The 27,009-nt window shown below is 43.3% G+C and overlaps 1 protein-coding gene and 1 long non-coding RNA gene across 2 annotated transcripts; both read left to right on the top strand.

Annotated features, from left to right (window-relative positions):
• LOC118377909 (protein LSM12 homolog A-like) lies at positions 1-25,397 on the top strand. Its single transcript, XM_035764842.2, has 5 exons — positions 1-170; positions 17,672-17,802; positions 18,736-18,845; positions 19,574-19,700; positions 22,114-25,397. Exons 1-5 carry the CDS (start codon positions 44-46, stop codon positions 22,195-22,197), a joined length of 579 nt encoding a protein of 192 aa, XP_035620735.1. The 5' UTR covers positions 1-43; the 3' UTR covers positions 22,198-25,397.
• On the top strand, positions 16,590-17,509 carry LOC118377910 (uncharacterized). The gene is made up of 2 exons (XR_004824352.2): positions 16,590-16,736; positions 16,928-17,509. It is a non-coding gene; the product is annotated as an uncharacterized LOC118377910 (long non-coding RNA).
• Positions 25,398-27,009: the final 1,612 nt, after the last annotated feature.

Consider the following 27,009-nt stretch of genomic DNA (forward strand, 5'->3'; position numbering starts at 1 on the left):
TAATTTTACGTAATACTGGAGCTCCGCTTTCCTGGCGGAGAAGATGGCGGCTCCTGGACCGGGGGAGTATTTTAGCGTCGGCAGCCATATCTCTTGTCTTACCTGCTTGGGCCAGCGTCTGCAGGGAGACGTGGTGGCCTTCGACTACCAGTCCAAGATGTTGACTTTGAGTATCCTTTCTCCATTTTAGGGTGCCATTGAATCATTGGCCTGTTTGCCTTCGGCGAGGGCCTGTCTGTAACCAACAAATGTCAAATAGTTATCCGCGCAGGCGTAATTGTAGCTAGCCGAATTGCTTAGCTAGCTTTGTCCCACTTGAAATATTTTGATACAATTCATTACTTTTATATTACATTTTGCAAATATTGCTGGAGTTTTGCTCTGATCGTGTAGTTATTGCTTTCATGTGTTGTGAGCCAACGTATAATTGCTGGTCCTAGGATCACTATTTGGCAGATCCCATTATGGCATCATGGCAGTTTCATTAACAGTATACAGTAATTGTTATTGGCTAGCGTGACCGTCTTGCTTACTGACTGACCAGCGCAAATGATTTTGACATGCGATATATTATCATTCTTATTGCCACCTAACTGATTGCAATGTTAGGCAAATTACAAATAATTTATTTTCCTCAACGCTAACTAGCGACGTTCATTTACTGTTAGTTAGCAGCTAACATTAGCTTGCGTTTAGATGGCATAAATTATAATTTGCTGGCTACCATTTGACGCTGTTAAGAATATCAAGCATAAAGACAGTCTTAGTTATCAATCCGATTAACTAGCACGGCATGATTGACTTGTCAAAGTCAGTGGATGACCCAAGGGTACCTAGTTATCGTTAGCTAGCCTAGCTTGTTAGCTAGCTACGGTAGTATGATGAAACATGCCGGTTCTGTCACTGTACAGTAACGCTAGTTAGCCAAAAGCGAATCTCAATGGTCAACTATATGGCTCTTCAATAAACCTTGGGCCAAGTAACTAGCTAAAAAAAATATGGATTTATCTCGTCAATCCACACGTTTGAGGGTGGGCATAGGACCACCATACATGTGCTCCAATGACTGGTTGTTAGTTGCCCTTGATCATGACTCAGTTCCATTACATTACACTTAAGTGGTTGGATGAAAGCGTCTCCTGTTGTCGTGGGTTGGGGTTGTTAAGATCCAACGGTCGGTCTGATCATTAAGATGCATAGCTTGCAGTGCCGTTTTGTATTTCTACCCCGCATTTTCTGTACTTGAGGCACATGTGCTTCTCTTTTCAACTAGCTAAAAGCTTGGTAGTTGGAGTGTGTATATTTATATTTGTATGCATGGTAAAACAACACGAGTAGAAAATACTGAGCTCATGCGGTGCTGACCTGTTGCACCCTCTACAACCACTGTGGTTATTATTTGACCCTGCTGGTCAAATATGAATGTTTGAACATCTTGAATAACAATCTTGCCTTAATGCCATGTACTCTTATCTCCACCAGGCACAGCCAGATGAGGACTGGCCACCCCTCAGAGACTGGTTACTCTCTAGGTTTCTTCCTATGTTCCTGCCTTGCTAGGGTGTTTTTCCTAGCCACCGTGGTTCTATATCTACATTGTTTGGGGTTTTATGCTGGTTTTCTGTATAAGCAATGCGTGACATCTGCTGATGTGAAAATGGCTTTATAAATACATTTGATTTGGTATACAGAACACACTACTGCCTAGTGCTGCACCCCCAACGCACTCCGCCATTGACAATGAATGACTTCCGCTGGAACAGTTTGATGCAGCCGGTGGACATAAAGACCGTAACTTTAATATCAGAGAGAAATCATTTGATTAATACAGGGTAAATTGATTACTCACCTTGATCGTGCCGAACCGTAACTGGGGAAGTGTAACGGAAGTGTAGTTTAGTCTGATGGAGGCTCCATAGCTGTAACTGCTACATGAAGGATTCTTTCACGCTGATGAAAGACGAGGGCCATATGTTTAGAAAGCCATTTTGCAAGCAATGATTATTGATGTTTCTTAACGTTAAAGATGCACTATGCAGAAATCGTTCCACCATTTCCTGGTTGCGCAAATCGTAGAAGTGCCTCTAATTTCCGTTGGTGACAAAACAAGCAAGTATAGCGTAGAGTTGTACCATCTAAACCGCTGTGAAAAATATTTTCCACAACCAACATTTTGTATTTTCAGCCATTTGAAGCTGGTGTTCCAAACCAAAAGTAATAGACGTAAGAACAAAACTTAACGGGCAGTATAGAAAAGGAACACAGAACAGATCTACCACTTCTTAGACTTGCTTTCAATGAGTGACAGATCTTTAACTTACATTTCTATGTGAATTTGTTCTGGCTGCCAAAAAAGTTACGTATTGCAGCTTGAAAACACATCTCTGGGATTGGAGTTCACATAAGTTGTGGCCGACGCTAATGGCTGAGAACTGTAGGGAGAAGGCAGAATGCTGCCTACAATTTCAGCGCTAGGTTGTCACATGCATGCTGCTATTGCCTTTCCACTGTATTTTTTTTATTGTTATACTAGTCCACTGAGACTGAAGATGTAGTTTAGCATTCACAGGGCTTCTCGATTAAATTGTCACTGAATGGCAGTGGCAGACAGAGACCCCACCAAAAACAAAGAATGCAAACATGTAACCACAGTTGCAATTCTTTCTGTGTTGTGGTTAAAGCCATAACTGTAGTTGGATGTTTTGTAGATGAATAAATCACAATTTATTAGTCACATGCGCTGAATACAACAGGTGTAGATATTACAGTGAAATGCTTACTTACGAGCCCCTAAACAACAGTGCAGTTTCAAAAAATACAGATAAGAATAAGAGAAAAGTAACTAACAAGTCATTAAAGAGGAGCAATCAAAATATCGATCTATACAGGGGGGGTGCCGGTACTGAGTCAATGTGCGTGGGCACTGGTTAGTTGAGGTAGAATGTACATGTAGGTGGAGTTATTAAAGTGACTATACATAGATGACAACAGAGAGTGGTGGTGGGGGGGGCGGCAATGTGAATAGTGTGGGTAGCCATATGGGTTGATGTTCAGGAGTCTTATGGCTTGGGGGTAGAAGCTGTTTAGAAGCCTCTTGGACCTAGACTTGACCCTCCGGTACCGCTTACCGTGTGTTAGCAGAGAGAACAGTCTATGACTAGGGTGGCTGGAGTCTTTGACACTTTTTGGGCCTTCCTCTGACACTGCCTGGTAAATCAATCAATCAAATGTATTTATATAGCCCTTCGTACATCAGCTGATATCTCAAAGTGCTGTACAGAAACCCAGCCTAAAACCCCAAACAGCAAGCAATGCAGGTGTAGAAGCACGGTATAGAGATCCCGGATGGCAGATGGCTTGGCCCCAATGATGTACTGGGCCGTTCTGTAGTGCCTTGCGGTCAGAGGCCGAGCAGTTGCCATCCCAGTCAGGATGCTCTCGATGGTGCAGCTGTAGAACCGTTTGAGGATCTGAGGACCCATGCCAAATCTTTTCAGTCTCCTGAGGGGGAGTAGGTTTTGTCGTGCCCGCTTCACAGTGTGCTTGGACAAAGTTATTTTGTTGGTGATGTGGACACCAAGGAACTTGAATTTCTCAACCTTCTCCACTGCCGCCGGTCGATGAGAATGGGGGTGTGCTCGGGCCTCCTGTTCCTGTAGTTCACAATCATGTCCTTTGTCTTGAACACAGGGAGCGGTTGTTGTCCTGGCACCACACTGCCAGGTCTCTGACCTCCTCCCTGTAGGCTGTCTCGTTGTTGTCGGTGATCAGTTGTGTCATCGGTAAATTTAATGATGTTGTTGGAGTCGTGCCTGGCCGTGCAGTCATGAGTGAACAGGGAGTACAGGGGGCTGAGCACGCACCCCTGAGGGGCCCCTGTGTTGAGGATCAGCGTGGCGGATGTGTTGTTACCTACCCTTACCACCTGGGGTTGGCCTGTCAGGAAGTCCAGGATCCAGTTGCAGAGGGAGGTGTTTAGTCCCAGGGTCCTTAGCTTATTGATGAGCTTTGAGGGTGCTATGGTGTTGAATGCTGAGCTGTAGTCTATGTATAGCATTCTCACATAGGTGTGTGTTCCTTTTGTCCAGGTGGGAAAGGGCAGTGTGGAGTGAAATAGAGACTGCATCATCTGGAGATCTGTTGGGGTGGTATGCAAATTGGAGTGGGTCTAGGGTTTCTGGGATGATGGTGTTGATGTGAGCCATGACCAGCCTTTCAAAGCACTTCATGGCTACAGACGTGAGTGCTTCGGGTCGGTAGACATTTAGGCAGGTTACCTTAGTGTTCTTGGGCACAGAGACTATAGTGGTCTGCTTAAAACATGTTGGTATTACACACTCGGACAGGGAGAGGTTGACAATATCAGTTTAGGCCCTTGTTAGGTGGTTAGCGCATGCTCGCAGTACACGTCCTGGTAATCCGTCTGGCCCTGCGGCCTTGTGACTGTTGACCTGTTTAAAGGTCTTACTCACATGGGCTGCGGAGAGCGTGATCACACAGTCTTCCGGTACAGCTGGTGCTCTCATGCATGTTTCTGTGTTATTTGCATAGAAGTAGTTTAGCTCATCTGCTTGGCTCGTGTCACTGTGCAGCCCTCGGCTGTGCTTCCCCTTTGTAGTCTGTAATGATTTGCAGGCCCTGCCACATTCGACTAACGTGAATAACATGCATGTTTTGTTCAGATGGCATGATTGAAGTGGGATGTCCACCTTACCAGTTTTCCTGGTAGTTTTTGACAAGCTATCCCAGAGGTGATAGATGTACCTCCAGGTGAATGTGTATTTTCAGTATATAGGCCTAGATGTTAAACACTGTTGTGGAGAGACACACCACCTCTACTGTTGCTGCTACTATGCATTGGGTGATACTGCTGCTGCTACTATGCATTGGGTGATACTGCTGCTGCTACTATGCATTGTGTGATGCTGCGGCTACTACTATGCATTGTGTGATACTGCTGCTACTACTATGCATTGTGTGATGCTGCGGCTACTACTATGCATTGTGTGATGCTGCTGCTACTACTATGCATTGTGTGATGCTGCGGCTACTACTATGCCTTGTGTGATACTGCTGTTGCTACTATGCATTGTGTGATACTGCTGCTGTTGCTACTATGCATTGTGTGATACTGCTGCTGCTACTAATATGCATTGTGTGATACAGCTGCTGCTACTAATATGCATTGTGTGATACTGCTGCTGTTGCTACTATGCATTGTGTGATACTGCTGCTGCTACTAATATGCATTGTGTGATACTGCTGCTGCTACTACTATGCATTGTGTGATACTGCTGCTGCTACTACTATGCATTGTGTGATACTGCTGCTGTTGCTAATATGCATTGTGTGATACTGCTGTTGCTGCTACTACTATGCATTGTGTGATACTGCTGCTGCTACTAATATGCATTGTGTGATGCTGCTGCTGCTACTAATATGCATTGTGTGATACTGCTGCTACTACTAATATGCATTGTGTGATACTGCTGCTGCTACTATGCATTGTGTGATACTGCTGCTGCTACTATGCATTGTGTGATACTGCTGCTGCTACTAATATGCATTGTGTGATACTGCTGCTGCTACTATGCATTGTGTGATACTGCTGCTGCTACTATGCATTGTGTGATACTGCTGCTGCTACTAATATGCATTGTGTGATACTGCTGCTACTATGCATTGTGTGATACTGCTGCTACTATGCATTGTGTGATACTGCTGCTGCTACTAATATGCATTGTGTGATACTGCTGCTGCTAATATGCATTGTGTGATACTGCTGCTGCTAATATGCATTGTGTGATACTGCTGCTGCTAATATGCATTGTGTGATGCTGCTGCTACTAATATGCATTGTGTGCTGCTGCTGCTACTATGCATTGTGTGATACTGCTGCTGTTGCTACTATGCATTGTGTGATACTGCTGCTGTTGCTACTATGCATTGTGTGATACTGCTGCTGCTGCTAATATGCATTGTGTGATACTGCTGCTGTTGCTACTATGCATTGTGTGATGCTGCTGCTGCTACTAATATGCATTGTGTGATGCTGCTGCTGCTGCTACTATGCATTGTGTGATGCTACTACTATGCATTGTGTGATGCTACTACTATGCATTGTGTGATACTGATACTGCTGCTGTTGCTACTATGCATTGTGTGATACTGCTGCTGCTGCTACTATGCATTGTGTGATGCTACTACTATGCATTGTGTGATACTGCTGCTGCTACTATGCATTGTGTGATACTGCTGCTGCTACTATGCATTGTGTGATACTGCTGCTACTACTATGCATTGTGTGATGCTGCTGCTACTAATATGCATTGTGTGATGCTGCTGCTACTAATATGCATTGTGTGATACTGCTGCTGCTACTATGCATTGTGTGATACTGCTGCTGCTACTATGCATTGTGTGATACTGCTGCTGCTACTATGCATTGTGTGATACTGCTGCTGCTACTATGCATTGTGTGATACTGCTGCTGCTACTAATATGCATTGTGTGATGCTGCTGCTGCTACTAATATGCATTGTGTGATGCTGCTGCTGCTACTAATATGCATTGTGTGATGCTGCTGCTGCTACTAATATGCATTGTGTGATACTGCTGCTGCTACTAATATGCATTGTGTGATACTGCTGCTGCTACTAATATGCATTGTGTGATACTGCTGCTGCTACTAATATGCATTGTGTGATACTGCTGCTGCTACTACTATGCATTGTGTGATACTGCTGCTGCTACTAATATGCATTGTGTGATACTGCTGCTACTATGCATTGTGTGATACTGCTGCTGCTACTAATATGCATTGTGTGATACTGCTGCTGTTGCTACTATGCATTGTGTGATGCTGCTGCTGCTACTAATATGCATTGTGTGATACTGCTGCTGCTGCTACTATGCATTGTGTGATGCTGCTGCTGCTACTAATATGCATTGTGTGATACTGCTGTTGCTACTATGCATTGTGTGATGCTGCTGCTGCTACTAATATGCATTGTGTGATACTGCTGCTGCTACTAATATGCATTGTGTGATACTGCTGCTGTTGCTACTATGCATTGTGTGATGCTGCTACTAATATGCATTGTGTGTTACTGCTGCTGTTGCTACTATGCATTGTGTGATGCTGCTGCTGCTACTATGCATTGTGTGATGCTGCTGCTGCTACTATGCATTGTGTGATACTGCTGCTGCTACTACTATGCATTGTGTGATACTGCTGCTGCTGCTACTATGCATTGTGTGATACTGCTGCTACTATGCATTGTGTGATACTGCTGCTGCTACTACTATGCATTGTGTGATACTGCTGCTGCTACTACTATGCATTGTGTGATACTGCTGCTGTTGCTACTATGCATTGTGTGATACTGCTGTTGCTAATATGCACTGTGTGATACTGCTGCTGCTACTACTATGCATTGTGTGATACTGCTGCTGTTGCTACTATGCATTGTGTGGTACTGCTGTTGCTACTACTATGCATTGTGTGATACTGCTGTTGCTACTAATATGCATTGTGTGATACTGCTGTTGTTGCTGCTGTTGCTACTACTATGCATTGTGTGATACTGCTGCTGCTGCTACTATGCATTGTGTGATACTGCTGTTGCTACTAATATGCATTGTGTGATACTGCTGTTGTTGCTACTATGCATTGTGTGATACTGCTGTTGCTACTATGCATTGTGTGATACTGCTGCTGCTACTACTATGCATTGTGTGATACTGCTGCTGCTACTACTATGCATTGTGTGATACTGCTGTTGCTACAATGCATTGTGTGATACTGCTGCTGCTGCTACTAATATGCATTGTGTGATACTGCTGTTGCTACTACTATGCATTGTGTGATACTGCTGTTGCTACTATGCATTGTGTGATACTGCTGTTGCTACTATGCATTGTGTGATACTGCTGTTGCTACTATGCATTGTGTGATACTGCTGCTGCTACTATGCATTGTGTGATACTGCTGCTGCTACTACTATGCATTGTGTGATACTGCTGTTGCTACTATGCATTGTGTGATACTGCTGCTGCTACTACTATGCATTGTGTGATACTGCTGTTGCTACTACTATGCATTGTGTGATACTGCTGTTGCTACTATGCATTGTGTGATACTGCTGCTGCTACTACTATGCATTGTGTGATACTGCTGCTGCTACTACTATGCATTGTGTGATACTGCTGCTGCTGCTACTATGCATTGTGTGATACTGCTGCTGCTACTACTATGCATTGTGTGATACTGCTGTTGCTACTATGCATTGTGTGATACTGCTGTTGCTACTATGCATTGTGTGATACTGCTGTTGCTACTACTATGCATTGTGTGATACTGCTGTTGCTACTACTATGCATTGTGTGATACTGCTGTTGCTACTATGCATTGTGTGATACTGCTGTTGCTACTATGCATTGTGTGATGCTGCTGCTGCTGCTGCTGCTGCTGCTACTACTACTATGCATTGTGTGATACTGCTGCTGCTGCTACTATGCATTGTGTGATACTGCTGCTGTTGCTACTATGCATTGTGTGATACTGCTGCTGCTACTACTATGCATTGTGTGATACTGCTGCTGCTGCTACTATGCATTGTGTGATACTGCTGCTGCTACTAATATGCATTGTGTGATACTGCTGCTGCTACTAATATGCATTGTGTGATACTGCTGCTGCTACTATGCATTGTGTGATGCTGCTGCTGCTACTACTATGCATTGTGTGATACTGCTGCTGCTGCTACTATGCATTGTGTGATACTGCTGCTGCTACTAATATGCATTGTGTGATACTGCTGCTGTTGCTACTATGCATTGTGTGATACTGCTGCTGCTACTAATATGCATTGTGTGATACTGCTGCTGCTACTAATATGCATTGTGTGATACTGCTGCTGCTACTAATATGCATTGTGTGATACTGCTGCTACTAATATGCATTGTGTGATACTGCTGCTGCTACTAATATGCATTGTGTGATACTGCTGCTGCTGCTACTACTATGCATTGTGTGATACTGCTGCTGCTACTACTACTATGCATTGTGTGATACTGCTGCTGCTACTAATATGCATTGTGTGAAACTGCTGCTGCTACTAATATGCATTGTGTGATACTGCTGCTGCTACTAATATGCATTGTGTGATACTGCTGCTACTATGCATTGTGTGCTGCTGCTACTAATATGCATTGTGTGATACTGCTGCTGCTACTAATATGCATTGTGTGATGCTGCTGCTACTAATATGCATTGTGTGATGCTGCTGCTACTAATATGCATTGTGTGATGCTGCTGCTACTAATATGCATTGTGTGATACTGCTGCTGCTACTACTACTATGCATTGTGTGATACTGCTGCTGCTACTAATATGCATTGTGTGATACTGCTGCTGTTGCTACTATGCATTGTGTGATGCTGCTACTAATATGCATTGTGTGATACTGCTGCTGCTACTAATATGCATTGTGTGATGCTGCTACTAATATGCATTGTGTGATACTGCTGCTGCTACTACTATGCATTGTGTGATACTGCTGCTGCTACTACTATGCATTGTGTGATACTGCTGCTGCTACTACTATGCATTGTGTGATACTGCTGCTGTTGCTACTATGCATTGTGTGATGCTGCTGCTGCTACTAATATGCATTGTGTGATACTGCTGCTGCTACTAATATGCATTGTGTGATACTGCTGCTGTTGCTACTATGCATTGTGTGATGCTGCTACTAATATGCATTGTGTGATACTGCTGCTGCTACTAATATGCATTGTGTGATGCTGCTGCTGCTGCTACTATGCATTGTGTGATACTGCTGCTGCTACTAATATGCATTGTGTGATACTGCTGCTGCTACTACTATGCATTGTGTGATACTGCTGCTAATATGCATTGTGTGATGCTGCTGCTACTACTATGCATTGTGTGATACTGCTGCTGCTACTACTATGCATTGGGTGATACTGCTGCTGCTACTACTATGCATTGGGTGATACTGCTGCTGCTACTATGCATTGTGTGATGCTGCTGCTGCTACTATGCATTGTGTGATACTGCTGCTGTTGCTACTATGCATTGTGTGATGCTGCTACTAATATGCATTGTGTGATACTGGTGCTGCTACTAATATGCATTGTGTGATGCTGCTGCTGCTACTAATAAGCATTGTGTGATACTGCTGCTGTTGCTACTATGCATTGTGTGATGCTGCTACTACTATGCATTGTGTGATACTGCTGCTTGCTAATATGCATTGTGTGATGCTGCTGCTAATATGCATTGTGTGCTGCTGCTGCTACTATGCATTGTGTGATGCTGCTGCTAATATGCTACTAATATGCATTGTGTGATACTGCTGCTGCTGCTAATATGCATTGTGTGATACTGCTGCTGCTACTAATATGCATTGTGTGATACTGCTGCTGCTACTAATATGCATTGTGTGATACTGCTGCTGCTACTACTATGCATTGTGTGATACTGCTGCTGCTGCTACTACTATGCATTGTGTGATACTGCTGCTGCTACTAATATGCATTGTGTGATACTGCTGTTGCTGCTACTAATATGCATTGTGTGATACTGCTGTTGCTGCTACTAATATGCATTGTGTGATACTGCTGTTGCTACTATGCATTGTGTGATACTGCTGCTGCTGCTACTATGCATTGTGTGATACTGCTGCTGCTACTACTATGCATTGTGTGATGCTGCTGCTGCTACTAATATGCATTGTGATACTGCTGTTGCTACTATGCATTGTGTGATACTGCTGTTGCTACTACTATGCATTGTGTGATGCTGCTGATGCTGCTGCTGCTGCTGCTACTACTACTATGCATTGTGTGATACTGCTGCTGCTACTAATATGCATTGTGTGATACTGCTGTTGCTGCTAGTACTATGCATTGTGTGATACTGCTGCTGCTGCTACTAATATGCATTGTGTGATACTGCTGCTGCTACTAATATGCATTGTGTGATACTGCTGCTGCTACTAATATGCATTGTGTGATACTGCTGCTGCTACTAATATGCATTGTGTGCTGCTGCTACTAATATGCATTGTGTGCTGCTGCTGCTACTATGCATTGTGTGATGCTGCTGCTGCTACTAATATGCATTGTGTGATACTGCTGCTGCTGCTACTAATATGCATTGTGTGATACTGCTGCTGCTACTAATATGCATTGTGTGATACTGCTGTTGCTGCTACTACTATGCATTGTGTGATACTGCTGCTGCTACTATGCATTGTGTGATACTGCTGTTGCTACTATGCATTGTGTGATACTGCTGCTGCTACTATGCATTGTGTGATACTGCTGTTGCTACTATGCATTGTGTGATACTGCTGTTGCTGCTACTAATATGCATTGTGTGATACTGCTGTTGCTACTATGCATTGTGTGATACTGCTGTTGCTGCTACTAATATGCATTGTGTGATACTGCTGCTACTAATATGCATTTTGTGCTGCTGCTACTAATATGCATTGTGTGATGCTGCTGCTACTAATATGCATTGTGTGCTGCTGCTACTAATATGCATTGTGTGCTGCTGCTACTAATATGCATTGTGTGCTGCTGCTGCTACTATGCATTGTGTGATACTGCTGCTGCTGCTACTACTATGCATTGTGTGATACTGCTGCTGCTACTACTACTATGCATTGTGTGATACTGCTGCTGCTACTAATATGCATTGTGTGATACTGCTGCTGCTGCTACTAATATGCATTGTGTGATACTGCTGCTGCTGCTACTAATATGCATTGTGTGATACTGCTGCTGCTACTAATATGCATTGTGTGATACTGCTGCTGCTACTAATATGCATTGTGTGATACTGCTGCTGCTGCTACTACTATGCATTGTGTGATACTGCTGCTGCTACTAATATGCATTGTGTGATACTGCTGTTGCTACTATGCATTGTGTGATACTGCTGTTGCTACTATGCATTGTGTGATACTGCTGTTGCTACTATGCATTGTGTGATACTGCTGCTGCTACTATGCATTGTGTGATACTGCTGCTGCTACTACTATGCATTGTGTGATACTGCTGCTGCTACTACTATGCATTGTGTGATACTGCTGTTGCTACTATGCATTGTGTGATACTGCTGCTGCTACTATGCATTGTGTGATACTGCTGCTGCTACTATGCATTGTGTGATACTGCTGTTGCTACTATGCATTGTGTGATACTGCTGTTGCTACTATGCATTGTGATACTGCTGCTGTTGCTACTATGCATTGTGATACTGCTGCTGCTGCTACTATGCATTGTGTGATACTGCTGCTGCTACTACTATGCATTGTGTGATACTGCTTCTGCTGCTACTAATATGCATTGTGTGATACTGCTGTTGCTACTATGCATTGTGTGATACTGCTGCTGCTACTACTATGCATTGTGTGATACTGCTGCTGCTACTATGCATTGTGTGATACTGCTGTTGCTACTATGCCTTGTGTGATACTGCTGCTGCTACTATGTATTGTGTGATACTGCTGCTGCTACTACTATGCATTGTGTGATACTGCTGCTGCTACTATGCATTGTGTGATACTGCTGTTGCTACTATGCATTGTGTGATACTGCTGTTGCTACTATGCATTGTGTGATACTGCTGCTGCTACTACTATGCATTGTGTGATACTGCTGCTGCTACTAATATGCATTGTGTGATACTGCTGTTGCTACTATGCATTGTGTGATACTGCTGTTGCTACTATGCATTGTGTGATACTGCTGTTGCTACTATGCATTGTGTGATACTGCTGCTGCTACTACTATGCATTGTGTGATACTGCTGCTGCTACTACTATGCATTGTGTGATACTGCTTCTGCTGCTACTAATATGCATTGTGTGATACTGCTGTTGCTACTATGCATTGTGTGATACTGCTGCTGCTACTACTATGCATTGTGTGATACTGCTGTTGCTACTATGCATTGTGATACTGCTGCTGCTACTACTATGCATTGTGTGATACTGCTGCTGCTACTATGCATTGTGTGATACTGCTTCTGCTGCTACTATGCATTGTGTGATACTGCTTCTGCTGCTACTAATATGCATTGTGTGATACTGCTGTTGCTACTATGCATTGTGTGATACTGCTGCTGCTACTATGCATTGTGTGATACTGCTGCTGCTACTATGCATTGTGTGATACTGCTGCTGCTACTATGCATTGTGTGATACTGCTGCTGCTACTATGCATTGTGTGATACTGCTGCTGCTACTATGCATTGTGTGATACTGCTGCTGCTACTATGCATTGTGTGATACTGCTGCTGCTACTATGCATTGTGTGATACTGCTGCTGCTACTACTATGCATTGTGTGATACTGCTGCTGCTACTACTATGCATTGTGTGATACTGCTTCTGCTACTACTATGCATTGTGTGATACTGCTGCTGCTGCTACTAATATGCATTGTGTGATACTGCTGCTGCTACTACTAATATGCATTGTGTGATACTGCTGCTGCTACTACTATGCATTGTGTGATACTGCTGCTGCTACTACTATGCATTGTGTGATACTGCTTCTGCTGCTACTAATATGCATTGTGTGATACTGCTGCTGCTACTATGCATTGTGTGATACTGCTTCTGCTGCTACTAATATGCATTGTGTGATACTGCTGCTGCTGCTACTAATATGCATTGTGTGATACTGCTGCTGCTGCTACTATGCATTGTGTGATACTGCTGCTGCTACTAATATGCATTGTGTGATACTGCTGCTGCTACTAATATGCATTGTGTGATACTGCTACTACTATGCATTGTGTGCTACTGCTACTACTATGTATTGTGTGCTGCTGCTACTACTATGCATTGTGTGCTACTGCTACTACTATGCATTGTGTGCTGCTGCTACTACTATGCATTGTGTGCTGCTGCTACTACTATGCATTGTGTGCTGCTGCTACTACTATGCATTGTGTGCTGCTGCTACTACTATGCATTGTGTGCTGCTGCTACTACTATGCATTGTGTGCTACTACTATGCATTGTGTGCTACTACTATGCATTGTGTGCTGCTGCTACTACTATGTATTGTGTGCTGCTGCTACTACTATGCATTGTGTGCTGCTGCTACTACTATGCATTGTGTGCTGCTGCTACTACTATGCATTGTGTGCTGCTGCTACTACTATGCATTGTGTGCTGCTGCTACTACTATGCATTGTGTGCTGCTGCTACTACTATGCATTGTGTGCTGCTGCTACTACTATGCATTGTGTGCTGCTGCTACTACTATGCATTGTGCTGCTGCTATGCATTGTGTGCTACTACTATGTATTGTGTGCTGCTGCTACTACTATGTATTGTGTGCTACTGCTGCTGCTACTACTATGCATTATGTGCTGCTGCTGCTACTACTATGCATTGTGTGCTGCTGCTACTACTATGCATTGTGTGCTGCTACTATGCATTGTGTGCTACTACTATGTATTGTGTGCTGCTGCTGCTACTATGTATTGTGTGCTACTGCTGCTGCTACTATGCATTGTGTGCTACTGCTGTGCTACTACTATGCTGCTGCTGCTATGCATTGTGTGCTGCTGCTGCTACTATGCATTGTGTGCTGCTGCTGCTACTATGCATTGTGTGCTGCTGCTATACTATGCATTGTGTGCTGCTGCTACTACTATGCATTGTGTGCTGCTGCTACTACTATGCATTGTGTGCTGCTGCTACTACTATGCATTGTGTGCTGCTGCTACTACTATGCATTGTGTGCTGCTGCTACTACTATGCATTGTGTGCTACTACTATGCATTGTGTGCTGCTGCTACTACTATGCATTGTGTGCTGCTGCTACTACTATGCATTGTGTGCTACTACTATGCATTGTGTGCTACTGCTACTACTATGCATTGTGTGCTGCTGCTACTACTATGCATTGTGTGCTGCTGCTACTACTGCCACTACTATTCATTGTGTGATACTGCTACTACTATGCATTGTGTGCTACTGCTATGCATTGTGTGCTGCTGCTACTACTATGTATTGTGTGATACTGCTGCTGCTACTACTATGTATTGTGTGATACTGCTGCTGCTACTACTATGCATTGTGTGATACTGCTGCTGCTACTACTATGCATTGTGTGCTACTGCTACTACTATGCATTGTGTGCTGCTGCTACTACTATGCATTGTGTGCTACTGCTACTACTATGCATTGTGTGCTGCTGCTACTACTATGCATTGTGTGCTGCTGCTACTACTGCCACTACTATTCATTGTGTGATACTGCTACTACTATGCATTGTGTGCTACTACTATGCATTGTGTGCTACTACTATGCATTGTGTGCTACTACTATGCATTGTGTGCTGCTGCTACTACTATGCATCTGCAACTACTGCCACTACTATGCGTTGTGTGCTGCTACTACTATAACGGACTGTAGTTGATCCGTGATCTGTACGGATCACCCGCCCCCCATGGTTCGGCACCCAAGTGAACCGCGGATCAATTGCAAAGTTTTCCCATAGTGTGAAATACAGTTTTTGTCTGCCGCTCTAACTTTTTTTAAAGTAATAATTCCCTAAATCTCGATGCAGAGTTGCTGTGAGAAGAGACAAGACCGATGCGTGTTTTGTTTTACTCTGAAGCCTGAAAGTTGATTTTATTTTTAAAGCCGTTGTGTGTACTGTTCACGTGAACGGGCCTGCAGGTAGCCTCGTGGTTAGAGCGTTGGACTTGTAACTGAAAGTTTGCCAGATTGAATCCCTGACAAGGTAAAATTCTGTCGTTCTGCCCCTGTACAAGGCAGTTAACCCGCTGTTTCTAGGCAGTCATTGAAAATAATAATTATTTCTTAACTGATTTGCCTAGTTAAATAAAGGTAAAATAAACAAATCAAAAAAAAAAAAAAAGAAACGAACGAATCAATCCTGGATGCTCGCGTTCCATAAAGCAAAGAAGAAAAGAGCAGTGACAGCCAAGGCTAGCAGAGGAGGTGAAGAACTGGAAAAGCCTCCCACTTCATTTAAGTCTCATGTATGGGAGCAGTTTGGCTTCCTTGTCAAATATGATGACAGAAGAAGGGTGGTGGACAACACCATTACGGTGTCTAGTTATTGTGCCACAAGAAAACTGTATGATCATGGAAATGCATGTTCAAAGCGTCATCACCCTGGTGTGTCAGTGACGGCAGCCAACTCAGCCAAGAGACAACTTCTCACCGCGGCATTTAAGCGCTTTGCTGCAAAATCATACCGGGCTGAAGCCATCACAATCTATTGGGATGTTTATCACTGTAGACATGAGGCCATACTCTGTTGTGGAAAACAAAGGGTTTAAAAATTTGGTGACAGTGCTTGAGTCGTGCTACAAAATCCCCTCGCGCACCCACTTCAGTATGAAGATTGTGCCAGATCTTTATGAAAAGGGAAATATCAAAATTGAGCACTGAAACTTCACCATCTGTGTCCATGATCCAACCTCTGAGAACAAAGATTCTACAATCCATGGCCCCAAGTGAGGAAGACTGCACCATCACTAGAGATGTCAAGGCTGCCCCCCCAAATGTACAGGACTACCGTCATAGATCTACTGCACTGGATCCAAGGTTCCAGTCCCGGTCTGTTCAAGTCTCGGTCTCACCTAGACCCTGCCCTATGCCGGAGGCCATGCAGTGATCTCACCACTAGGATTGTGGCCACTGAAGAGGTAAAAAAAAAAAAGTGTGATTGAATTAAATAATAAATATACTGCAGTCTAATCTTAGTCAATGCTATTGCTCTTAGCATCATCCATTTTTTTATTTGGAATAATGGATTTTATTAAATGTTATTTCTGGAATTTATAGTTATATGAAAATAAATAATTAGTTGGTTTAATAGATCATGTCCTTTCTGCAGGGTCAAGCCACCGAGCCGACAGGAGCAGACTCTGAGGCATTTCCTCCACAAAATAATTTGGCCATGAAGGAGCTTTTCGGGGAGACCTTTGTGAGCAAGAACCCAGGCAAGACTTTTGCAACACCATCAAAGAGGCATCCTACAAGGCAGCAAGTGGTATTCCACTGGATTGTGATCCACTGACATGGTGGAAAAGCAATGAGTGTAAATACCCTCACATTGTCATGATGGCAAGATGCTGCCTGACACTTCAGTTCCTAGCGAGATGGTGTTCTCCACGGCAGGGGACATAGTGACTGCAAAGAGGTCTATCCTCTCCCCAGACTATGTAGACATCCTCATCTTTTACAAAAATAATCTGAAGTTAAGCTCAGGTCTGCTTTGCTTTCTTTCTTGACTTTTTTTTGATGATGTGGACACAGGCTATTTTTTCATTCACTGTTCAAAGGAAGAAGGTATGATGCCTCATACTGCACTTTAATTTGACAATTGAGTATTGAATATTTTATTTGAATATTTTATTTATACCTTAAAGTTTGTTTCTTTAAGTGTTCTTTAAGTAATAAATGGAAAGCAAAGTTATATTTGTCTCAGCATTTTTTTCTGATCTGAAAAATGATCCGATCTGTGACTCAAAACCGTGATCCGAACCACAAGTTTTTTATTTTATTTGAGTAGTTCCACTACTACTACGCTTTGTGTACTACTACTCAGCTTGTTTACCTTAACTTGATTTCCTCCCAGAATGTGATCCCTCCAGCAGAAAGCCAAATCTCCACGACGTCATCCTGATCAATTTAGACTATGTTTCTGAAGTGGATATAATAAATGACCGCACTGAAACGCCTCCTCTAGCATCACTGAATGTTAGCAAGGTAAGCCCTCATCTGCTGTCATACTGTAGGTCCCTCAAATTCAGCTAGTTCCACTGCCTTTTTTCATTCTGCCCCTCTAATTAGGGACAGATTTAGACCTGGGTCACAGTGTGTGTGTGTGAAATTATCAGGTAGAACAGAACCAGGAGTATTCCTGACCTCGGCGGGTAAGATTTGAATACCCCTACTGTAGATGCTGCTTGACTTATTGTAGCCTAGGCTTTAGTCCGGATTCTTTGTTCTTATGATTAGCCTATTTGTATGGAAAACAAAATCTGGTACATTTTTTTGTTTTTGTACATCTTCTGAACAGGCCTGGCCCATTGTTAGGTTACTTGCGATGAGATGACTTGAGTTCCAGTTGTCACCTGTCTCAATCACCCATCTGAGCCTGTCATTGTTAAATCTTCCTTGTCAACTTTCTCATCCCATTTTTCTGATCAAGGCTATGAATTGTGTTTTCAATTGTAAGCGAAAGTTGCATCTTGCGCTTATTCCTTTCAAATGCATTTATATACTGAACAAAAATTTAAATGCAACAATTTCAAAGATTACGAGTGCGCAGGTGAGCTTCCCTGAGACAGTTTTTACAGAAATCCTTCGGTTGTCCACAGTTTCATCAGCTCTGGGTGGCTGGTCTCAGATGATCCTGCAGGTGAAGAAACCGGATGTGGAGGTCCTGGGCTGGCGTGGTTGGACGTGTACTGACAAATTCTCTAAAACAACATTGCAGATTGTGCACAAAATTTGAGAGACACCTTTTGTGAATATTGAACATTTATGGGATCTTTTATTTCACCTCATGAAACATGGGACCGACACTTTGCGGTTATATTTTTGTTCAGCGTAGGTTTTGATTGCACCTCGACTCAAGTTGGTTGACTGCCTTCAAATTCCCTCCTAACTTTCTCCTCCTTGCCATCTTTCTCCAAGCTTGCCAATCGAGCACGGTCAGAGAAGGAGGACAAGCTATCCCAAGCATATGCAATCAGTGCTGGGGTTTCTGTGGAGGGCCAGCATCTATTCCAGACTATTCACAAAACGTAAGTGCCTTTTTCAATTCAATAATATTAATTTCAGAGGGGCAGAGTGTCGTTGGGCAGCATTGTCTACTGGTTATGATATATCTGACACGGGCAGGTGATTCTTTATGGATCCCAGGCCGCCACTGGGACTCCCGGGCCGCCACTGGGACTCCCGGGCCGCCACTGGGACTCCCGGGCCGCCACTGGGACTCCCGGGCCGCCACTGGGACTCCCGGGCCGCCACTCGGCCTACTGAATATCCTTTCCAGTTGTAAGGGCTAGGTTTAGAGGCAGGTGATTTGAATACATCCCACGTTAGGTCAACACAAATTCAAATCTTTGTTTAAATTGGTATGATGCGGTAACGACAATCCCAGCTCTGACACCTCCGTTTTTCCACACACGGCCAACGCGGTGCGACTGATGATCAACTGCTGTGCACACAAACGAAGTGATGGCAAGATTCTCTGGGAGAATTGGATTAAAGGCATTCACCTTACAGTACTTAGCATCTCCCCAATGTCTGTATCCCTATCTACCTTTACAGATGATAGGCTTAGATAATCTAATTATACATACTCTTATAAATTTAAGTTTTAGCTTCATAAAAATGATTCAATTGAGATTTCATGCTTTATTTCAAAATATTAGATTAAAACGCATTTTAGTGGTTTAAATAGATCTGACTCCTCGGCTCAAGGACTGTTTGACCCATTAAATGATTTGATGTGTACTATGTTCTGCAGCATCAAAGACTGTAAATGGCAGGAGAAGAACATCATGGTAATGGACGACGTTGTAATCTCACCGCCATACCAGGCTGACAACTGCAAAGGCAAAGAGGGAAGTGCTTTAAGTCATGTACGCAAAATAGTGAGTATCGCTTCCCTACTACACATACATCTGTCTACCTACTACGTCTGTCTGCCTGCTACACCTACGTCTGTCTGCCTGCTACGCCTACGTCTGTCTGCCTGCTACGCCTACGTCTGTCTGCCTGCTACGCCTGCGTCTGTCTGTCTGCCTGCTACGCCTGCGTCTGTCTGTCTGCCTGCTACGCCCGCGTCTGTCTGTCTGCCTGCCTGCTACGCCCGCGTCTGTCTGTCTGCCTGCCTGCTACGCCCGCGTCTGTCTGTCTGCCTGCCTGCTACGCCCGCGTCTGCCTGTCTGCCTGCCTGCTACGCCCGCGTCTGTCTGCCTGCTACGTCCGCGTCTGCCTGCCTGCTACGCCCGCGTCTGTCTGTCTGCCTGCCTGCTACGCCCGCGTCTGTCTGTCTGCCTGCCTGCTACGCCCGCGTCTGTCTGCCTGCCTGCCTACCTACTACACCTTTTAGGTCTGTCCACCTACGTTTGAAGTTTACATACACCTTAGCCAAATACATTTAAACTCAGTTTTTCACAATTCCTGACATTTAATCCTAGTAAAAATTCCCTGTCTTAGGTCAGTTAGGATCACCACTTTTATTTTAAGAATGTGAAATGTCAGAATAATAGTAGAGAGAATGATTGATTTATTTCATCTTTTATTTCTTTCATCACATTCCCAGTGGGTCAGAAGTTTACATACACTCAATTAGTATTTGGTAGTGTTGCCTTTAAATTGTGTAACGTGGGTCAAATGTTTCGGTAAGCCTTTACAATCGTCCCAAGGATGAACCAGACTCGTGACGGTCTTGGCTGATTTCTTTTGATTTTCCCATGATGTCAAGCAAAGAGACACTGAGTTTGAAGGTAGGCCTTGAAATACATCCACAGGTACACCTACAATTGACTCAAATTTTGGTCAATTAGCTTATCAGAATGACATAATTTCCTGGAATTTTCCAATATGTTTAAAGGCACAGTCACCTTAGTGTATGTAAACTTCTGACCCACTGGAATTCTGACACAATGGATTATAAATGAAATAATCTGTCTGTAAACAATTGTTGGAAATATTACTTGTCATGAACAAAGTAGGTGTCCTAACTGACTTGCCAAAACTATAGTTTAACAAGAAATTTGTGGAGAGGTTGAAAAATGAGTTTTAATGACTCTAACCTAAGTGTATGTAAACTTCTAAATTCAACTGTACTTACTGCGCTTAAGTCTGTCCACCATTATTGCTACTGTTGTTAGGTCTGTCCACCATTATTGCTACTGTTGTTAGGTCTGTCCACCATTATTGCTACTGTTGTTAGGTCTGTCCACCATTACTGCTACTGTTGTTAGGTCTGTCCACCATTACTGCTACTGCTGTTAGGTCTGTCCACCATTATTGCTACTGTTGTTAGGTCTGTCCACCATTATTGCTACTGTTGTTAGGTCTGTCCACCATTATTGCTACTGTTGTTAGGTCTGTCCACCATTATTGCTACTGTTAGGTCTGTCCACCATTATTGCTACTGTTAGGTCTGTCCACCATTGCTGCTACTGCTGTTAGGTCTGTCCACCATTACTGCTGTTAGGTCTGTCCACCATTACTGCTGTTAGGTCTGTCCACCATTACTGCTGTTAGGTCTGTCCACCATTACTGCTACTGCTGTTAGGTCTGTCCACCATTACTGCTACTGCTGTTAGGTCTGTCCACCATTACTGCTACTGCTGTTAGGTCTGTCCACCATTACTGCTACTGCTGTTAGGTCTGTCCACCATTACTGCTACTGCTGTTAGGTCTGTCCACCATTACTGCTACTGCTGTTAGGTCTGTCCACCATTACTGCTACTGTTGTTAGGTCTGTCCACCATTATTGCTACTGTTGTTAGGTCTGTCCACCATTATTGCTACTGTTGTTAGGTCTGTCCACCATTACTGCTACTGCTGTTAGGTCTGTCCACCATTACTGCTACTGCTGTTAGGTCTGTCCACCATTACTGCTACTGCTGTTAGGTCTGTCCACCATTACTGCTACTGCTGTTAGGTCTGTCCACCATTACTGCTACTGCTGTTAGGTCTGTCCACCATTACTGCTACTGCTGTTAGGTCTGTCCACCATTACTGCTACTGCTGTTAGGTCTGTCCACCATTATTGCTACTGCTGTTAGGTCTGTCCACCATTATTGCTACTGCTGTTAGGTCTGTCCACCATTACTGCTACTGCTGTTAGGTCTGTCCACCATTACTGCTACTGCTGTTAGGTCTGTCCACCATTACTGCTACTGCTGTTAGGTCTGTCAATGCATTGCCTTTGTTGCGTAAAAATGATACAATTCACATGTAATTTGCACTTTTCCTTACTATTTGTTACCATAACAAAAGTTATTGATCATACATCTCAAGTTGTCTTCCCCTGTCCTTCCTCCGCAGGTTGAGAAACATTTTAGAGACTTGGAAAGTCAGAAGCAACGTTCACAAGCACAGCACACACAGAACTCCACTTTATCATCTTGAGTCAGCGCAGTGTGGGTCGGGCCAGCCAGGGAATGCAACACTGCGGCGGGCTGGTGGACGGCACGGCGGGCAGTCTGTCTTGACTGCCGGACGAGGTTGGCATTCCTAGCCCTCCTTGTCCTGGACCAGGAAGATCCAGCGCTGAACAGCACTGGGTCCAGAAGATCAAAAAAACATTCACCAAAAAGACACACAAAAAGAGGAAAAGACTTCATCTTAAATTAGACTTTATAAAGATAATTTAAAACATCAACCATATAGTTAAAGGAAACTAACTTCATCTCACTCATCCCTCCCGTCAATCCATCATCGTCCTCTTCTCCCCAATGGCTTTTCTCCTTTTCCATAAATTTCATTTATTCAAAAAGAGAAAAATAGACCAGTCAAAGGCTTGTTACCTTTATTTTCTGTCAGTTTCCTTTGTTGCTATATCCATGTTCTACAAGCGTCTGTTTTTCTGTATTTTAAACAAAACGTGACTTAAAATGCCACACTTTAAAAGACATTTTCTAAAATAAAAGTAACAAATTCTAACTGTAATACAGTAATTTCAATAGCTTTTTGCGCGTCAAAGAACACAAACCTTTTGAAAGAGTCAAGATGGCAAATTATTGATTTCCTGTTAGGTATTTGTACAATGAATTGTGTTATATGGAACATTGTCTCTGCAAAAGAATGGTCAGTCAATAGTGCTGTAGGCCTCATTAAACAACTGACCACTGCACTCATGTTTCCGTTCACATGAAGTGAAACCGAATGTGAGCTCTCGCGATATCAGTCTGGTTTTACAAGGCTCCAGTAGGCTACCGTTTAATCATGATTATTCAATGTGCAAGTTCAAAACTGGCACGCCACCCTTTATACACCTGGCCATTTACACGCTGTCCCATTAACTAAAACATACTGGTGCCATTTAAAGTACAGATATGTATCATGTAAGTTGTTCAATCGGTCCCATTTTCTAGACTTTGACTACACAGCCATTGTTATTTTCTCATTAGAAATAGATTTTATTACATAGTCCAGCCCTTCATTACCTGGACATTCAATGAATTCAAATGCGAAACGGATTCTTATTTCTCCAATGCTGGCCCCTGCTGTGCTTGCTGCTTCAAAGAACTCTGAACAGAGGATATAGAACAAGATGGGTGAAGGGAGGCTAAGTTGTCATTCCAATGGAATGTAAATTACAGGTAATTTCAGTGTCAGTGATGTTCCCTGTCAAAGTAGGAAGTGAGAATCTGCAGGTAATGTCAATATGTTCCACTGGATACCTGCTGGTCTAATCTGAAGTCTGATCATGGAGAAGACTAATTCATGGACTGCTGGAGACCTGATTGGACAGGGGCCGTGCTTCCCCAACTCCCGACCTCGAGTACCCCCCCCCCCCAAAACAGCACACATTTTTATTGTAACCCAAGAGAAACTCACCTGATTCAAGTCACTGAGGGCTCTGGTTAGTTGACTCAGGTGTGGGAACACTGGACTAGGGTGTGTATATTTGGTTGATTGAACCTTTATTTATCCTGGAAGTCCCATTGCGGTCAGAAGACCTCTTTTTCTATTGCATATTTAGATTGACTGCGTACTAGATAATGAAGCTGTATAAGTCAGAGGAATATGGTGGGAGGGGATATAGGAGGATGGGCCCATTGTAATGGCTGGAATGGAATGGTATCAAACATGTTTGCCTCCGTTCCATTGATTCCATTCCAGCCATTACAGTGGGCCTGTCCCATAGCCCCTCTCACCAGATTCCTCTGGAGTCTTTGTGTTGCTGAATGACATCTCATCAATATTGTGGCAAACACAAATCCCTATTATGGGAGTCCACCCAAAATGGACCCATCATACTTGATCTATTTAATTGCTAACTTTCAACATTAACCAACAGCATCAACTATGAACTGCATCACATGACCAAATCTGTCCCCATAACAGCTACAATGTTTTAAAAAATAAAAACAAACAGACCAACAAAATCTAAGGGGATCCAATTTGGGAATTGGATGGCGATAACCATATGCAAACAGTGACAGTCTGGTACAACGGTGGTAGGTCTGATTAGCAACAATGAGACGGCCTACAGGGAGGAGGTGAGAGCCCTGGTGGAGTGGTGCCAGGTAAATAGCGTCAACATAGGAACTGATCGCGAATGACAGGAGACAGCAGAGAGTACGCGCCCCCATCCACATCAACGGGGCCGCAGGGGAGAGGGTCAAAAACATCACTGACAACCTGAAATAGTCCCTTCACAAAGACAGCGTGGTGAAGGCACAACAGTGCCTATTCAACCTTGGAAGGCTGAAATAATTTGTCTTGGCCCCCTAAGACCCTCACAAACTTCTACAGATGCACCATTGAGAGCATCCTGTGTAGCTGTATCACCGGAGGGTGGTGCAGTCAGCCCAACTTGTCACCGGGGGCACACTGCCTAAACTCCAGGACATCTACAGTACCCAGTGTCACAGAAAGGTCAAGAAGATCATCCTCGAGGACCTCAGTCACGCGTGCCACGGCCTGTACACCTCGCTACCATTGAGAAAGCAGAGACCGTACAGGTATATCAAAGCTGGGACCGAGAGCCTTAGAAATCACTTCTATCTCCAGGCCATCAGACTGTTAAGTCACCAACAGCCTTAGTCACTGTTCTAGCCAGCTACCACCTGGTACTCTACCCTGCTGCTCTATGTAAATAGTCATTAAACACTGGTCACTTTAATAATGTTTACATAATGTTTTACCCACTTTATATGTACACTACAAAATATGCTCTTTCCATGACAGACTGACCGGGTGAATGCTATGATCACTTATTGATGTCACTTAAGTCCACTTCTATCAGTGTAGATAAAAGGGAAGAGATGGGTTAAATAAGGATTTTTAAGCCTTAAGACAATTGAGACATGGATTGTGTGACATTGAGGCTGTTGTGGTATATACTGTTTCAAGTAATGGCGCAACCTATATAACTACTGTTGTACACACCTTTTCAGTTCATATACTGTCTATATACCAATATATATGTATATATTCCTGTCTCTGACCTTGCTCGTTCATATATTTCCTCATTTCTTTATGGATTATGTGTGTATAGTTTATTTTTATTGCCAGGTATTACTGCACTGTTGGAGCTAGAAACAAGCATTTTATCTCATCTGCGTACGCTATCAATAAACTTAGATTTTATACATCCTCCAGATTCAGAAATGAGACCTACATGTACAGCACAGTTTCTGAATAATGCTAGGTCTGAGTGTGTTGCTTGTTTTGAGTCACTACATGTTAAAATCACCTGTGGCAGCGATTACAGCTGTGAGTCTTTCTGGGTAAGTCTTTGCACACCTGGACTACAATATATGCACATTATTCTTTAAAAAAAAATATTCAAGTTGGTTGTTGATCATTGCAAGACATCACTTTTCAAGTCTTGCCATAGATTTTCAAGCACATTTAATTAAAAAATGTAACTAGGCCACTCTGGAACATTCAACGTCATCGTGGTAAGCAACTCCAGTGTGTATTTGGCCTTATGTTATAGGTTATTGTCCTGCTGAAAGTTGAATTTGTCTCCCAGGGTCTGGTGGAAAGCAGCCTGAACAAGGTTTTCCTATAGGATTTTTTTTGGTGTTGCTTATTTTATTACATTTATTTTTATTCTAAATAAACTCAGTCCTTGTCGATTACAAGCATACCCATAACATGATGCAGCCATTCCTGGAAGCTGATAATGTCCCAGTTTTACCATGGCATGCATACTCACCAGACATGTCACCCATTGAGCATGTTTGGGATGCTCTGGATCAACGTGTACGACATCAGATTCCAGTTCCCGCCAATATCCAACTTTGCACAGCCATTGAAGAGGGGTGGGACAACATTCCACAGGCCACAATCAACAGCCTGATTAACTATGCAAAGGAGATGTCGCGCTGTTTGAGGCAAATGGTGGTCACACCAGATACGGACTGGTTTTCTGATCCACACCCATACTTTAAAAAAAGTTTCCTGTGACCAACATATGGATATCTGTATTCCTAGTCATGTGAAATCCATAGAGTAGGGCCTAATGAATTTATTTCAATTGACTGATTTTCTTATATGAACTGTAACTCTGAAATTGTTGCATGTTGCCTTTATATTTATGTTCAGTGTAATTACCTGTAATTAAATGTGTGCTTTTGGCTAATGAACGATTGACAAACAACCTTGAAAAAGCATTAAAGTACAGTGTATCATTTAGATTAGAAAATAATTCCTTTCCAGGCCCTATCCTCCTTCTCTTTCCTGGAGAGAATGGACCTCAGCTACAACTGGCTGCGTTGGCTCCCGCCTGACTCCAATGGTCTATCCTCTTTCCTGGAGACGACAGAGATGGGAGACTCACCTGAAGAAGCAGTTGATGTTGCTACCATCAAAATGAACAAACTTTATTTCAGTGGGGGGTTTGGTGGTCATGAGAACATTGATGTGATCAACTGAGCATCAACAGTATTGTAGTCACCTCAAGCCATTACCTAGTGACCTCATCAAGACATGGGATCTCTTGGGGTAACAGCTGAGGTGTTAGGTTGACAGTCCTGTGGTTCAAGCCCTGATTGGAACTATCCTATGACTTCACTGAGGTGTTTGGTTGACAGTCCCAAGGTTCAAGCCCTGGTTGGGACTACCGTCTGACTTCACTGAGGTGTTTGGTTGACAGTCCCAAGGTTGAAGACAAAGTTCAAGACCTGGTTGTGGTTGGGACTACCCTCTGACTTCGCTACAGTATATTAACTGATATTTTTACGTAAAATGTCCATCTGTATCATG

This window comes from Oncorhynchus keta, chromosome 2, assembly GCF_023373465.1.
Source record: "Oncorhynchus keta strain PuntledgeMale-10-30-2019 chromosome 2, Oket_V2, whole genome shotgun sequence".
Classification (NCBI taxonomy): Eukaryota; Metazoa; Chordata; class Actinopteri; order Salmoniformes; family Salmonidae; genus Oncorhynchus; species Oncorhynchus keta.